This window comes from Dipodomys ordii, unplaced genomic scaffold (assembly GCF_000151885.1).
Source record: "Dipodomys ordii isolate 6190 unplaced genomic scaffold, Dord_2.0 Scaffold10, whole genome shotgun sequence".
Lineage (NCBI taxonomy): Eukaryota > Metazoa > Chordata > Mammalia > Rodentia > Heteromyidae > Dipodomys > Dipodomys ordii.
The window spans coordinates 23,873,668-23,889,797 of NW_012267226.1; the positions used below are offsets into that span (position 1 = coordinate 23,873,668).

The 16,130-nt window shown below is 47.4% G+C and overlaps 1 protein-coding gene across 3 annotated transcripts in view; it reads right to left on the reverse strand.

Moving 5' to 3' along the window:
- Window positions 1-14,851, reverse strand: part of Yap1 (Yes-associated protein 1) — a 31,191-nt gene extending 16,340 nt beyond the window's left edge. For all 3 annotated transcript variants that reach the window (XM_013009824.1, XM_013009822.1, XM_013009823.1), the window contains exons 1-2: window positions 14,745-14,851; window positions 8,709-8,822 (exon numbers count right to left, since the gene is read on the reverse strand). In XM_013009824.1, the coding sequence (XP_012865278.1) occupies window positions 8,709-8,822; window positions 14,745-14,850 (220 nt within the window). In that variant the 5' untranslated portion in view covers window position 14,851. The remainder of the gene's footprint in view (window positions 1-8,708; window positions 8,823-14,744) is intronic.
- Between the last annotated feature and the right edge of the window lie 1,279 nt (window positions 14,852-16,130).

Genomic DNA, 16,130 nt, shown 5'->3' on the forward strand with positions numbered 1-16,130 from the left:
CAGCTCAAGGCGAGCGCTCTACCACTTGAGCTACAGCGCCACTTCCGGTTTTCTGGTGGTTTATTGGAGATAGGAGTCTCATGGTCTCTCCTGCTCGGGCTGGCTTTGAAGCGCGATCCTCAGATCTCAGCCTCCTGAGTAGCTAGGATTACAGGCGTGAGCCACCAGCGCCCGGCCAGATCCTACATTCTTGAGTAGCTGGGATTACAGGCATGAGCCACCAGTGCGAGAGCCTAATGAATACTTTTCTGTTCATCTTTAAAACAGTGAACCTCTGGCTCATACCTACAATACTGCTCGAGCTCCTCAGAACAGAGGCCTATGGGATCAGAGGCAGCAGGGCAGCACAGTCTGCATGACTCCCTCTTCAGTTAGCCAGCAAAAAAGCCAGGCTAGAGGTATGGATCACCTACATAGCCCAATACCAGATGAGAGCCTACCCGCAACCTCAGCAATCACAAGTTAAGTCCTGGTACCAGGGGAAACAAACAACCAACAAGGAATGCCCACTGCTTACTACAAGGGACCAGGGACCTGCAAAATTTCAACTCACAGCATGGGAAGGTGGCTCAGTGGTAGAGTGCTCGCCTAGCATGCACGAAGCCTGGGTTCTATTCCTCAGTACCACATACACAGAAAAAGCTACAAGTAGCGCTGTGGCTCCAGAGTGCTAGCCTTGAGCACAGAGCAGCTCAGGGATAGTGCCCAGGCCCTGACTTTAAGCCCCAAGACTGGCAAAAAAAAAAGAAAAAAAAGCAACTCATTGTCACAATCTACCATTTTCTAAGGCTGGCTTCTCGGGACAAATGACTACTTGACTCACCATCATGGCTATTAGGCCCACAATGCAGGCACATGCCACCCCCGCACTGACGGTTGAGGCCAGAGTGTGTGATCTACCCGGACGGGGCGCCAGGGCCCGAACCTGAGGACTCATGTCTTGACTATCAAAATGCATAGGCGGGTGCCTAACATGCACCTAGACTACGTACCTAAGTCATAGCACCACAACTGGGGTCCTCTGGGGTGAGGGAGTCCGTCATGTTCCGGAGCTCTTCCTAGGTCGACACATCTGCGCAGCCCCCCCGCACCATCCCACTCCACAACTTTTACCCCTCCATGAGCCACGCCTGTGCCGTGGGCAGCTCCCCCCACTCCTCCCTCAGCCCCGCTGACCCTGCTCTACCGCCTGCGGTTCTCAAACGTGTCCACAGGTTTCTTTCTGTATGGACATCAACTGTCAACCCCGCACAGCTACCGCCACACAGAGCCCGACGAGTTTCCAAAGCCGCTGCCTCACTCGGGCACCCAGCTGCCGTGCGCGAGGGTGTGCGTCGCCTCCAGGTGCGGCTCCTCAGCTGTCAGTCTTTCTTGGCCAGTCCACGCGTGGTTCAGACAGTGGTGCACTGTGCCTCGTGGTGCACTGTGCCTCGTGGGCCACGGCCATTCATCTCCTCTGGTCTGGATGCTTTTCTCAACTCCACCTCTGCCCTTCCCTAACACCAACTCCTGAGCACCCCCACAGAGGATAAGTATTTCCATCTATAACTGCTTAAAAACAGGGATGACGAACATCAATACTTGGCATCAGCCAACTTTTCCTCCGGAAAGTCTGGCTTAATGCTCATGACAGTGTTATTTTCCAAACACTACACTTATGGATGGCACAACACTAGCACTAATGCAAGAGGGCACGTGCTCCTCCTCACCTCATCCAGCACTTCAGGCAGGGAGAGAGGCGAGGCAGGGCAGGAGGGCTGCTCAGAGCACCCCTGCGCCCCTTCTAGAAAACACACCCCGAGACTCGCGTGGAACCAGTGTGACTACTGCCGTAAAGAGAAGGGAGTCACACTGGAGAATTCAGGTTAGATTAAGGAACAAGCAAATTCATTAATCACAGCTTGACTTCCAATTTCCTACTAGTTGGGAGCACTTTTCACTGGATGCATTTGTAGTCCGTGAGACACAGGAACCTTGGCGTTTGGCCATGTTCCCTACAGAACCTCACACCCAAGGTGTGGCACACACTTTTCTGTGACCTCTTACTTGCTTCCTCTGCAGCCTCCATCTCCATGGGCCTGTGGGCCCCTGCCACTCAGACCTGAGATCCTGAACAGACCGTGGGTGCAGGGGAGTCTGAGCACAAGGACTTCTGAAATGGCCTCGGCAACCCCGAAAGCAGAGATAAAACCCAGCCCAGCACCACTCCTGTGCTAGGTCAGCCTAATTTCCTTCACAGAGATAGGCCTGGGGGGGGGGGGGATGTTTGCTTCTCCAATCTCCTCTTTGCTTTTATCTGAACTGGGGAGGGGGTAGCCAAAGCAGGCCTGCCCTCTTCCCAGGATACTTTAACACAAACAGAACTGGAGACAACTCTCCTCTAACAACAAAGGTGTGCTCAGTAATGCCAGTCCTGGCGACATGAAGCTCTTAAATTACACAAATTGCGAAGTTAATAGCAGAAGAACAACAGAATATTCTTTATATGACTATCTGGGCTGCCGAGCCACCCATCCAGCACAAAGTACACACTAACTTCATCCACACCGGCCTGCATGCCAGGGGAGGTGCGGGAAGGCTTGCCATTGAACTCTGGTGGTACCAGCCTACTGAATTTCACACCAACTTTTCAAGTGAATAAGGCTGCTCAACTCAAGGAGTGCATGAATGCTGCTACTTATTCAGTAGTCTTCCAGACTTAAAAAGTGTGACCAGTGCCAGCCTTTAACAGTGGGCTTCAACCTGACTGCTATGGGCAGACTAGCTAAGCTTCAGGTTCACTTAGATTTTCAACTGCATCCATTTACAGATGCTCTAAAATTAAAAACAAAGCATACCTCCAAAGCACCACTGCCAATGCAGTAAAAGCTCCAGCTGCTAAAGACCCGGCTGAGAAAGGTACAGCTACAGCTTCCCTAATGCCCCCTACATCCCCCTCCCAATTTGGCTTCCAAGAGATAGGGCTTATCTTCAGATTAGAGGTAAGAGATATCGCACCCCTCTTCAAAAGTAATTCCCAAGGACCAGAAGACCAAAAGCTGAATTGAGAAGGTACAATAAATAGTTCAAAAGTTATCTCCTAAACCCCTGTGCACTCAGATTAAGGGTATTGAAAAGTAACTTCCAGGAGGAGAACTCACAGTACAGCCCTCCCCCTCCCCCATCCCAAGACTGGGCACATTCCTAAGGGTGTCCAGTTTAATCCACTCACATCTCACACACCAGCCAAGCTAAGTCAAGGCAAGCTAGTTGTCTTTCTGAACCACTTGGTAACTTAGTGCTATCAGAAAAACCTGGGTCTCTCTCTTGTGTTGGACTTAGGGCTTCAACTCAGGGCCTGGGCGCTGAGCTTTTGTGCTCAAGGCTAGTGAAGAGGAGGATCTCTGGTGTTAATCTGGATTTTCCTGCTGTGGCTAGCACCCACCACTGTCCTCACATCAACCTCCTGAGTAAATTTGGGTTTCTAACTCTCCAAACGAGTAATTTCATATACAACACAATTTAATTCAATGGAATCCAGAAAGTTATGCTAACTCTCACATGGAAAACAGGAGACAACCTTTACTATAGATTTGGTTGGAGGAAAAAAAAAAAAAAGGCTCGTTGAGGGGAGGGGTAGTGGGCAGCACAGACAACTCCCCAGCAGGACACTGCCATCTCTGCTTTTCTCCTTGAATGATGTACTTAAAACACCACCCGGTATCACGTTTGAGGAGGCACCAGTAACATGAAAGGCTGGTGAATTTTTACAGTGGAGAACACAGGGAAAATTAGGACGGCTGCCCCTAGATCAGCCTGATCCTGCTAAGATCAGACCTGTACTCCTAACCATGAAGGGAAATGGATTTCTGAGGGAAGTGACAACCAGCCATCTGGTCCAGAGAACCTGCCTTAAATGGCATGGATTCCCTGGGAGAGCAGCAAGCCAATCAAGGCAAGGTCCGTTCCCCGGTGGTCTTGCTCTGCAGTGGGAAACCCATTCCAGGGGGCTGGGGCCCTCACTAGCTTTCCTCACAGAGTCAGGACGCAGGGCACAAGAACACGAACCCTTCCCTCTCTCCAAGTCCTGGCAAGACAGGTAGACAGGTGGGGTGGTTTCTAAAAGCAGAATGGCCTGCAGTCCAGCAGTCCTGAGATAGATTCTACACCAGATGTCTGCACAGCTTAGAATTCCCCAAACTTCAGGGCCGCTCAGACTTCCTACTCCTCTTGGCATAATTTTCAAATATTAAACGTGAGCGGGTGGTTCGGGGAGTCACAGCGAACGAGGGGTCCTGTGCCATTTAGTGGGCCAGGGACGATGGTACTGCATCTGTGAGGCTCTGAGTTCAGTCCCCCAGGACAGAAAGGGAGGAAGGAAGGGAGGGAAGGAGGGAGGGAGGGAGGGAGGGAGGGATTTTCCTCTTCAGGCCAAAGTGAAGTTTATCTGTCAGTGATTGTTGGTTAGCAGTAATTCTTTTCATTTCAACATAAAAGAAACATCACCTTTTCCTCTCTGGCCTAAGGAGTTAATATAATCAAAACCAAGAAACGATGACAGTCTAGGATTCCCAGGAAAGATCAAAAAGCTGGCAAGGGAAACAAATTGTCTTCAATACATGGATGCCAAGCAATCTGCCCTTCAAATAAACTCAAATGGCCAAATGGCATCCCCCCACTTCCCAGCTCACCAGCACCGAAGTTAGAGTTTCTGAAGCACCCAGAGTTTTACCCTTATCGCTGATAAGGAGAGATTTGGGGATGGCCAATACTGAATCTTAGGGGATAGTTAATGAGATGATTGATGTCTTAGGATTAAAATTTCTAAGAGATATTTAATTACTTGTATTTATTTTACCTTGGACAGAAAAATGTCCTGCACAACTTTGGGCTTTAGGGACCTATTTTACTAAAAGAAAATTTTGTCAGTATATAAGTTTGAACTCAACAGAATATTGTGCCACTCGAACCATGCCTCAGCTTTTCTTCACATTATTATGCTTTATGTCCAAGTCACAATCCACCTACTTATGCTTCCTGCATAGATGAAAGGGAGCCTCACAAATTTCACCTGGAACCATCTTGCCTCCTAGATAACTGGGATTACAGGAGTAAGAATCCATGCCCAACTTTCTGTTGGTTAAAATAGGGTCTTGTGAACGTTTTCCTGGGCTGGTCTTAAACTAAATCTTCCAGATCTCAAGTGGCTGGGGCTACAGTACAGGCATCACCCACCAGGGTCTGGTTTGGGGCTAGCCTTGAGCTGAAGAGCTGAGAGACAGTGCCCAGGCTGAGTTCAGGCCCCATGACTGGCAAAAAAAAAAAAGAAAAGAAAATGTGGAAATGAAGGGTGAAAATTAACATCTGAGTTTTAACTACCTTTGACATTTCCCAGCATAAAACTTCCTGTGCCCGAACTGTAGTAAGGAATGACAGGGTATTCTAATCTCCAGTGAACAAGCCAAAAGCCAGAAGTAGGGTCATGGCTCAAGTGGTAGAACATTAGCCTTGAACAAAAAAACTCAAGGACAGTGACCAGGCCCTGAGCTCAAGCCCAGGATAAGCAATAATTCAGATAGATAGCTCAGCAGGCCCTGGGGTTTTTTCTGTTTTCCTTTTTTTTTTTTTGGGTCCAGTCGTGGGGCCTGAACTCTGGGCCTGGGCACTGTCCCTCAGCTCTTCAGCTCAAGGCTAGCGTTCTACCACTTGAGCCACAGCGCCACTTCCGGCTTTTTTCTTATGTGGTGCTGAGGAATCGAACCCAGGGCCTCCAAGGCAAGCACTCTACCACTGAGCCACCTTCCCAGCTCCTCTGTTTTCCTTTTTTTTGGAGCCATGATCCCAGATCTCAGCCTTGTGAGTAGCTAGGATTACAGGCATGAGCCACCGGCACCCAGCTTAAACATTCTTCCTTAAAAGCCTTGTAAGTATCTGCATCCACATTGACATTTGGTCACAACTGATGGTCTGTTAAATATTACTAGTAAATTTTCTAAAACAATGTACAGACAGTTTTTTAATGTTAAATGAATAAGAAAACCATAAAAATTTACTAATCCCAACCAGTTATTTAATTTCCTAATTTCAGATAATGCATTTAAACTTCGTGAGAGATATGAAGGAATGGTTATCTTAATGCTCTAGGTTGAAGGGCCTGATTAGAAATATAAAAAGGATCCACACTGAAGGGGGTGACCTAGTTAACACTCACACAGAGGTATAGCTTTCCCTCCAAGCCATCACAACTCAAATGGCCGACATTTAAATACAGACTTGGAAAATACAGGGAAACAAACTCTAGAACCCTAAGAGCAATAACCGAATACCGTTTGCAGAGCCTGCCGGGCTCAGGGGGGTGGAAATGGGGGCGGGGGGAAGGTGGCTCAATGGAAGAGCGCTTGCCTAGCATGCATGAAGCCCTGGGTTCCATTCCTCAGTACCACATACACAGAAAAAGCCAGAAATGGTGCTGTGGCTCAAGTGGTAGAGTGCTAGCCTTGAGCAAAAGCAGCTCAGGGACAGTACCCAGGCCCTAAGTTGAAGCCCCAGAACTGGCAAAAAAAAAAAAAAAAAGTAGGGGAAAGCGGGGGGGGGGGGGGGGGGGGGGGGGAGGAGAGAGAAAACATAATCCATCACACAGAACAGAACTTCAGGTTGAAGGAAGTCTTCAAAATCTAGCATCTAACAGCTTGTCTCTATCTGCTGTCACTCCAGATCAGAGCACTAATTCCCCCTGTTGTCTCTCCCCTACCCCTTCAGTTACACTTGAGCTCTCTGACTGAAAAGGTCTGGAACAGATTAAAAGCCCAGCCACAAAATAAAGAGCACTGGCATGCTGACAAGCCTGTCTGGGACACACATCCACAGTGGGCCCAGAAAGGGGAACGAGGCAGGAAGAGAATTTCATGAGACTTTTTTGGCACATCTAATCATAAGCTTGTGTGTGCATGTGTGTTTCAGAGGTAGGAGTGGTTTTGTTTTTGTTTTTTTGGTTTTTACTGTTTCACTGAAAACATGTCTTTAAAAATCTTAAATCCTGATCTCAGCAAAGAGTCAATCATTTTTCATGAGCTTAAAATTTCCACAATGCAGATGAGTTGAATTCGTTTCATTAAAAATGACCCCAAGAAGCCTGGCCTCCGTCACCCCAGTCCTCAGAACTAATGGCAACATTTATTAAATTTCCCACCTCTCACGGGCTCCTATTTCAACCACAAGGCCTTATTCAAATATTAAAATAGGACCTGAAGTTGTGAATTATTAACATGCCACATTACCTTTTATTTTTAACCCTCAAACAGGTCTGGAAGCCTAAAAGACGCGTTTAAGCCAAACTGGTTATCTGTCAAAATAACCATCTCTGCCCAGGACCAACTTTGATTTTACTTTGCATTTTAGATTCACACATTAATCCATAAAGTTGACATTTGAGGCAAACAACACAAGTACTGTTTGGTTGAACTTTTCTGTTTTTTGTTTTTGTTTTTTTTTTGGTTGGTCGTGGGGCTTGAACTCTGGGTCTGGGCCTGGGCCTGGTCCCTCAGCTCTTCACCTCAAAGTGAGTACTCTACTACCTGAGCAACAGCGCCACTTCTGGTTTTTTTGATGGTTCACTGGAGATAAGAGTCTTAGGGACTTTCCTGCACTGGCTGGCTTTGAACCACGATGCTCAGATCTTAGCCTCCTGAGTGGCTAGGATGACAGATGTGAGCCGCCAGTGCCCACGTTGTTTTTTCTCGAGGTAGACCCAAGAGGCAGAATGGTTCCTAGGACTGCTGACGGGGAAGTTACTTGGTGTAGCCGCTCTATATGGTTATTTCTGCTTTCCGCGAGGCATGCGGGAGATTGCATCCGCAGAGTTAACTCCTCTCCCCTGTAAGGCCCACGGAGGCTGCGAGGTCAGCCTCAGGAGGCTTCAAGCGTCCCGGAGCCTGACCCACTGTGTGATCGATGTTGCACATGGTTTCAGTTAGCTGCGTCTAGCTCAAGACGACAGCTTCAAAACCACAGTTTTTAGATTCATTTTCCATGGCTTTGGAAAAAGATCCCAGAAACCCAACTGAGGAGACTGAAACAGTGCAAAAATATATACTATGGATAAAAAGGCACAGAGATCCTTAGGCACGCTTATGAAATAAACATGCACGCTCTGCTTTGTGCAAGGTACAATCATTTAGCCATGCAATGTGACAGGAACCTAGCTTACTTTTTTGCTTCCTACATTTTTTAAAAGGGAAGGGGCCTTTGCAATGGAGGGAAAAAACCCAACAAGTGTGAGGGGATGCTTCCTTTGGACCATTTCTAAAGTCAAGGGCTGCCCCACCCCGCTACCACCTAGAGCGGGACCTCGCTTCACCATTCATCACCAGCCCTGGATGGTGCTCATCCCTCTGAGTTAAGGCCAGGTCATTGAAAGCCAGTATTCCAGGTTTTCCATGTCACCCAACAGCCTGGTTTTGTACAAGGTCTCTGTGCTTCCCACACAACCAAGAGGAGCAGGGATTCTGGTCTGTCAGCTGTTACAACATCCCCCTCTCCGCCCAGACTGACAAGCCGACTTAGAGCTCAGTGTCTCAAGTTTAAATGAAGAGGTTTGGAAAAAAACAAAACAAAACAGTACTTGGGAAAGTTGGAAAGGCAGTCATTTTGTAGAACTACATAACTATGTAACCACATTTAAACGCACTTTCCAAAATTCACACACTCAAGAATTTGAAATGAACCTTTACCAAAGCGAGGGTCAATCCTGGGGTCCAGCCAGGAGGTGGTCTTGTCCTTGTGGTTGATGTAGTAAATCTCTCCATCCTGAGTGGTGGCTTGCTCCCAGCCGTCAGGTAGAGGGCCTGTAACACCAGAGGAAAAGAATCATGGTTAGTTTTCCATTATTGTTACCTAAAAACAGGGAAGGGTGCAAATTTAAACACAAAACACCTCTAGACGCACAACAATGCAAGGGACAGATTTTACCTTGTATTCAGAGGAAAGATACACATATATACCTGATTTTTCTCAGAGAGGAAACCGAAGAACAATAAAACCCACATCCCCCAAAGACACAAACAAAAACCACACTTCACTTATGACTGCCACGTTCCTCTTATTTCTACTAGGTATGTGACTGGCCCCCACCCACCAAGAAAACTGCAATACACTATCATTCCCCACCCCCAAAAACTTAGTGGAGATGGTGGGAAGTGGGTCTGTGGATAGAATTTTCAGCTTGCTGGAGTGTGGGAGACGGGCATCGAACAGGAAAGTTTTGCAAGGCAAGTGTCTCAAGAAGTGAAAGGAGGTGCCATTTTGAGGCTACAGAATAAGATAAAATGGACAGTTAGCACTTGGGAGTATTTTTCTACTTTCATGAGGATGCGGAAGCCAGGTGATTGGTTTCAGGGAGATGAGGTCCAAAATAACGAAGCATTGGGACACTCCCACCAGAAACACGGAGCCCTGAAACTGGACAGTAGCACTGCTTCTACCCTTGTGAAAATGGCCCAAGTTTAAAACGATTTTGAAAGCCGCATTCACCACTTAAGAACGCCAAACTCCTAAGACACACATGTGACTACCCCATGGGCATGTCCATAGCAGCCCGGGTTCAATCCCAGGACGCCAATAACCCTAGCTGCTTCCAGGCTGGGGTGGGGAAGATCCCAGTTCAAGACCAAGCTGGCGATTCATGCAAGATCTGTCAGCCAGCAGCAGGGGCGCTGAGCTGCCGCCGCCATCCCAACATGGGAGCGTAAGAGCAGAGATGTCTCCACACTCTCTCTCTACAGAGCTGGATGTGGGGCTGCGTGTGGAGCCTGTTGTCCCAGCGAAGAATTAGCCCTGCACAGGCTGGGACAGAAGTACAGCCGGGCTTATGTGGCTCACGCCTGTCATCCTAGCCACTCAGGAGGCTGAGATCTGAGGATTGTGGCTCGAAGCTAGCCCAGGCAGGAAAGTCCACAGGATGGACTTCCATTTACTAAAAAGCCGGGAATTTGAGCTGTGGCTAAAAGTGGTAGAGCTTTAGCCTTGAGCACAAAACCTCAGGGACAGTGCCCCAACCAACCCTTGGACTGGCATCAAAAAAACGCAAAACCTAAATCCAACAGTGTAAAAGGGGCTGGAAGCGTGGGCTCCTGAGTTCAAACACCAATAAACAGAAGGGAGAAGGGGAAGAAAAACAAAACTTTCCATCCTTTAGTTAAGTAAAAGAACCGATGGATAACATGGGACTACTATTACTATAACAGCCATTTCTCCCAAATCATAGACAACCTTTAGACTAGTCGAGACAATAAATTTTTCATCCAAATTCACTTTTTGCTACTGGAGTGACACATTGGGTTTTTCAAGGCTGAACTGCCATACCCTGGTCCTTACACGAAAACCTTTATAACACTTTTAAGAAACAAAGGAGGGCTAGGCACTGGTGGCTCACGCCTGTCATCCTAGCCACTCAGGAGGCTGAGATCTGAGGATAGCGGTTCAAAGCCAGACAGACTGGGCAGGAAAGTCCATGAGACTCTGATCTCCAATAAACCACTAGAAAACTGGAAGTGGCACTGTGGTTCAAGCAGTAGAGCGGTCACCTTGAGCTGAAGAGCACAAGGACAGCGCCCAAGCCCAGAGTTCAAACTCCATGACCGACAAAAAACAAAAGAGAGCTGGGAATGTGGCTCAGTGGTAGAGGGCTTGTCTGGCATGCACGAAGCCCTAGGTTTGATTCCTCAATGCCATATACACAGAAAAAGCCAGAAGTGGAACTCAAGTTCAAGTGGTAGAGTGCTATCCTTGAGCGAAAGCTAAAGGACAATGCCAGGCCCTGAGTTCAAGCCACAGGGCTGGCAAAAAGAGAGAGAGAAGGGGGGTGAGATATAAAGCATGTGAGAAATTAGAATTTGGGTAAACAGAAGGAAGTAGTGTGCTATCATTAAACAATGGTTACAATTATTTATCCTTAGGGAAGATACATTTCTAGACAGGATATAGGAACACAGCCTGACTGACACCCATCTACCACAGCCAGCACTCACTTCCTGCAATATTTTCAGAACAAACAAAATACTCTGTCGTAATCTGAGGGTGACAGGACATCCACTCTTGATCCTGCCTAAGAATGCTTGCATTAGTAATAACTAACTAAAACCACCTGCAATGTCTCATCAAACAGGAAAGTCTTGATCACAAGGGTGGAGTAAGTAGTATCTCCTCACCTGCCCTGCGACTCAGGAAGGAAGAAAGAAGTCTCCAGGGACACACAACACGCCCAGGTGACCGGCTCGAAGTGCATACAGGTCTACCAAGAAATCCTTTCCTTAGAAAGTAGATTCAGTGACCTTTCCAGAATTCTGATCCACACACCAAGGTACTGTTCTAAGTTCTTTGCAAGAAAATTAGTAACTGTTCAATAATTTCATTACATATGGACAATTATTTTCCCCTGCTAAACACACAAGGAAGTTAAGGCCTAAAAACAGTTTACCCAAAGGATGGGAATGTGGCTTAGTTGTAGAATGCTTGCCTAGCATGCACGTAGCCCTGGGTTTGATTCCTCAGTAACAAACAGAAAAGGCCGGAAGTGGTGTTCTGGCTGGGCTTGAGCAAAAGAAGCTCAGAGACAGTGCCCAGGCCCTGAGTTCAAGCCCAGAACTGGCACCAAAACAAAACAAAAGAGCTGGCAAGTAGCAATGACACACACACATATGTACTTCTTCTTTATGTTCTTTAATACCTTCTAAATTAGTCTGGTGATTAAATTGGTACTTTTAAAAAGCACCTTATAGGCAGGCGCCAATGGCTCTCAGGCCTGTACCACTATCTACTCAGGAGCAAAGATCTGAAGGTTGCAGTTAGAAGTCAGCATGGGCAGGTAAATAAACTACTGAAAAAAGCTGGTTAATGGCAGCATGGCTCAAGTGGTATAGCACTAACCTTGAGCATAATAAACAAGATCAGGGATGGCATCTAGGCCCCAAGTTCAAGCCCCAGGACCAGCAAAAAATAAAATAAAATTAGTAAGGTACCAATGGCTCACATCTGTAATCCTAGCTACTTAGGAGGCTGAGATGAGGACAGTGGTTCAAAGCCAGCCTGGGCAGGAAAGTCCATGGGACTCCCATCTCCAATTGACCACCACAAAAAGCTGAAAGTGGAGCTATGGCTCAAGTGGTACAGCACTAGTCTTGAGTACAAAAGCTCAAGGGCAGTACCCAGGCTCTGAGTGTGAGCCCCAGGACTAGCATAAAAAAAAAAAAAACTAAATCTATATTTAACATTTTAATATCTATATGAAACAAACTCAAGTAAATCTGAAAGCCAGAGATAAACTGATTACTTGGGTAAAGAACCAGTAGCCTTGTATTTGAAGACAGTTTGTAGAAATAAACATACCCTCAAACTATTCTGAGGGCTGGGAAGGTGGCTCAGTGGTAGAGCGCTTGCCTTGCATGCCTGAGGCCCTGAGTTCGATTCCTCAGCACCACATATACATAAGCAAAAAGAAAAAAGCCGGAAGTGGCGCTGTGGCTCAAATGGTAGAGCGCTAGCCTTGAGCTGAAGAGCTGAGGGACAGCACCCAGGCCCAGAGTTCAGGCCCCACGACCAGACCCAAAAAACAAAACAAAACAAAAAAACTATTCTGAATGAACAGCGACTTAAATTCTTGCACTGTATCAGCTCATATTTACTTACACATGTATATGTACATATATACATACATGTATGAGAACATGTACACAATGCTCTACAAGTAAGATAATGGCACTAGTTGTATCCATTTGCGGATTGCAAGTGAATTCTCATCTAATCTCCGCAATAGCTCTAGGGAGGACTTCATTATTGAAATTGAGACATAGTAACTTGTCCAAGATCCCACAAGGCCCAAGGTGACCCTGAGGATTCAAACCCATATCCCTGACTCTAAGGCCTCTTGATCTTGTCAGAGGCGGGAATCAGGTTGTTCCTGAGACAGACGACCCATGGGAGGCCGTGTCCAGTGAGGGCACCCACTTGCTGTTCCGTCCTGAGCACCGAGGGGTCTGCTGTCTCCAGGCTGGGGGGCTGAGGAGCCAGCTGTTCCTGAGTCAAGTAGCAAGGAAAGTTCCAGCACAAATGTGGCCTTGTTCTTCACTGTCAACTCTGAACTCTAGTATTCAAGTGTTCAACCCACAGAGAGCTGTGGAAGCAGACGCACGGTGCAATCCTGGCTTCCTTCTCTCCATGAGCTCCCCACACCAGCCACCACTCCACCCTCCAACGTCAGGTGACAACACGCCCTGCAGAGCTGCTGCCAGGCTCCCTAAGCCAGGGCAGCAGGCAAAGGCACAGGAATAGATCCAGAACTCAGCCTTGAGGAAGGAGTGATGGGCAAAGGTCTCTTTTTAATGTGAGAACCTTGACCCTGACCCACCTCACAAAGGGCAAAGTCACCCGGCACCAACTGCGCAGGGAAAGTGAGAAATGAAATGCTGACACCGGGCCTCTTTTTTAGTGGATCGAAACAGAGCTCTGTGTGTTACATTTCCTTTTCTTCTCACTCTCTATCCTAAGGGACAGCCTTACTCCTCATTATGCAAATGAGAAAAGCTGCAGATTCAAGTCACTTCAGAAAGAACAATTTAGCCTGTAGCTTTATGCAGGCTTTTTGTCTGTTCATGTGAAGTAACACATGCTCAGTCTGGGATAAGTATTTTTGGATTTACAAGCTGCTGCTTTCCTAGTGTCTTAAGGACGTAGAAATACTGCTTTAAAAGGTAGACTAGCCAGATGCTGGTGGCTCACGCCTGGAATCGTAGCTGCTCAGGAGGTTGAGATTTGAGGATCATGGTTCAAAGCCAGCCTGGGCAGGAAAAGCCTTGTTAGACTCTTACCTCCAATAAACCACTCAGAAAACTGGATGTGACTCTGTAGCTCAAGTAATAGAGCGCTTGCCTTGAGCTGAAGAGCTGAGGGACAGCACCCAGGCCCAGAGTTCAAGCCCCATGACCGATCAAAAAAAAAAAAAAAAGGTAGACTAAATGGCCCATGGTGGTGACCCTCCGCCCCCACCATGGTGCCATCACTCCAGAGGCAGAAGATGCCACGTTTGAGGCCCTGGAGGTCTCAAGCCCCCTGATCCTCCCACAAACGTAGGCTAAGAGCATCACAGCTTGGAGTCCACAGATACACACTCAACCTGAAACCTCCTGCATGGCGGGGAAGGTGTCTCAGTGGAGGAGTGCTGGCCTAGCATGCGTGAAGCCCTGGGTTTGATTCTCAGCACCACATACACAGAAAAACAGGAAGTGGCGCTGTGGCTCAAGTACCAGCCTTGAGCAAAAGCAGCTCAGGGAAAGTGCCCAGGCATAGGACTGGCCAAAAAAAAAAAAGAAACAAACAAACAAACTTCACGCATTCTCTTCACCCTTTACAAAAAAATAAAAGCAAGCTGGAAGCTGACTTCCATCCAGAGCCCAAAAAGTAAAGGAGACTTCAGACACAAGAAAGCAGTGAAAGAACACAAAACCAGAGATCTGCAATGCCTGCTTCATAGCCAAAACTTCAGTCATGTCTGGCTTTTAAGTTATAGATCGCCTTATGAATTAACAACTGAACAAGTCTCTATTGTATAGTGCATGTTATTCTGAAATAAAATGTCTCCAAGCGAAACAGGAAGGACATGAGCACAGCATGGCTCAGACTGCTGGGTCTGTAAGAAAATAATGACTGTTCTGCGCAGCGAATTCCGAAGATGCACAGGCATTAGTGAGTGCTCTAATGACCAGTGTCTGGCTCACCTGAGGTCATCAAGGTCTGCTGCACGGAGGGGCTGGTGGAGGCAGCGACGCTCATCTGGGAGAACAGGGCCTTCCTGGGATCCTGCCATGTTGTCGTCTGATCCATGTGACTGTGACAAACCAAACCACAGAGTCAGGGAGTAAATACTGTCTGTGTTAACCTAAAAACACTGGTCTAGCTAGGTCTGGGGACTCACACCTGTTGTCCCAACTAGTCAAACCTAGAGGAGGTCATGGTTTGAAGCCAGCCAGGGGAGAAATCTGAGAAGACTCCTGTCTCTATGAGATAGCAAAAGGCCTGCCTGGAAGCTCGGTTGACTCCTTAGCCCAGCAAGGCACTTCTCACCAGGCTCATTCAACACTGACCTCTTCTACCTTGTAAGTGCAAGCTGGGAAAAAAATTACACCTGGACTTTTCAGTGATAATATCTTATAGACCCATAAGACAGTAGCCCAAAGATAAAATGTAGGGTGAACAAATGCAGCAGTGGTACTCACTAGACACTATGTGGAAAATGAACTATACAGCTGGGCACCGGTGGCTCACGCCTGAGATCCCAGCTACTCAGGAGGCTGAGAGCTGAGGATCATGGTTCAAAGCCAGCATGGGCAACAAAGTCCACAAGATTCTGATCTCCAATAAGCAACCAGAAAACCAGAAGTGGTGCTGTGGTTCAAATGGTAGAGTGCTAGGCCTTGAGCTGAAGAGCTCAGGGACAGCACCCAGGCCCAGAGTTCAAAGCCCATGACCAAAAGAAAAGAAAATGAACTCTACAACTTGTGGGTGAGGAAGGGAGGGGGTGCATTGTCCAAAAAGAACTGCACTCGTAGCCAGGTGCCAGTGGCTCACGCCCATCATCCTACTCAAGAGGCTAAGATCTGAGGATCACGGTTCAAAGCCAGACCAGGCAGCAATAAACCACCAGAAAACCACAAGGGGAGCTGTGGCTCAAGTTGTAGAGCGCTCGCCTTGAGCTGAAGAGCTGAGGGACAGCGCCCAGGCCCAGAGTTCAAGCCCCACGACTGACAAAAAAAAAAAAAAAGACCTGCACTCATTACCTGCCTCATATAACTATAACCTCTGTACATCACCTTTATAATAAAACATTTTTAAAGATAAAAAGTAATCTTCAAATCAGCCATCTAAAAAAGAAAATCACAAAACCAACACTCAAAGACTTACAAACTTACAAGAGAACCATCTCCTTTTTTTATCTCCTGAAATACCAAATAACATCATTAAAATACATGACGTCCAAGTGGAGTTTCCGCCTTGGAGCAGGACTGGCGGGACATGGGCGTGAAGACGGTCTGCGTTCTGACTGTGCTGTGCTTGCCCTCAGCACACCACGGTGGCGTGAAGACGGTCTGCGTCCTGACTGTGCT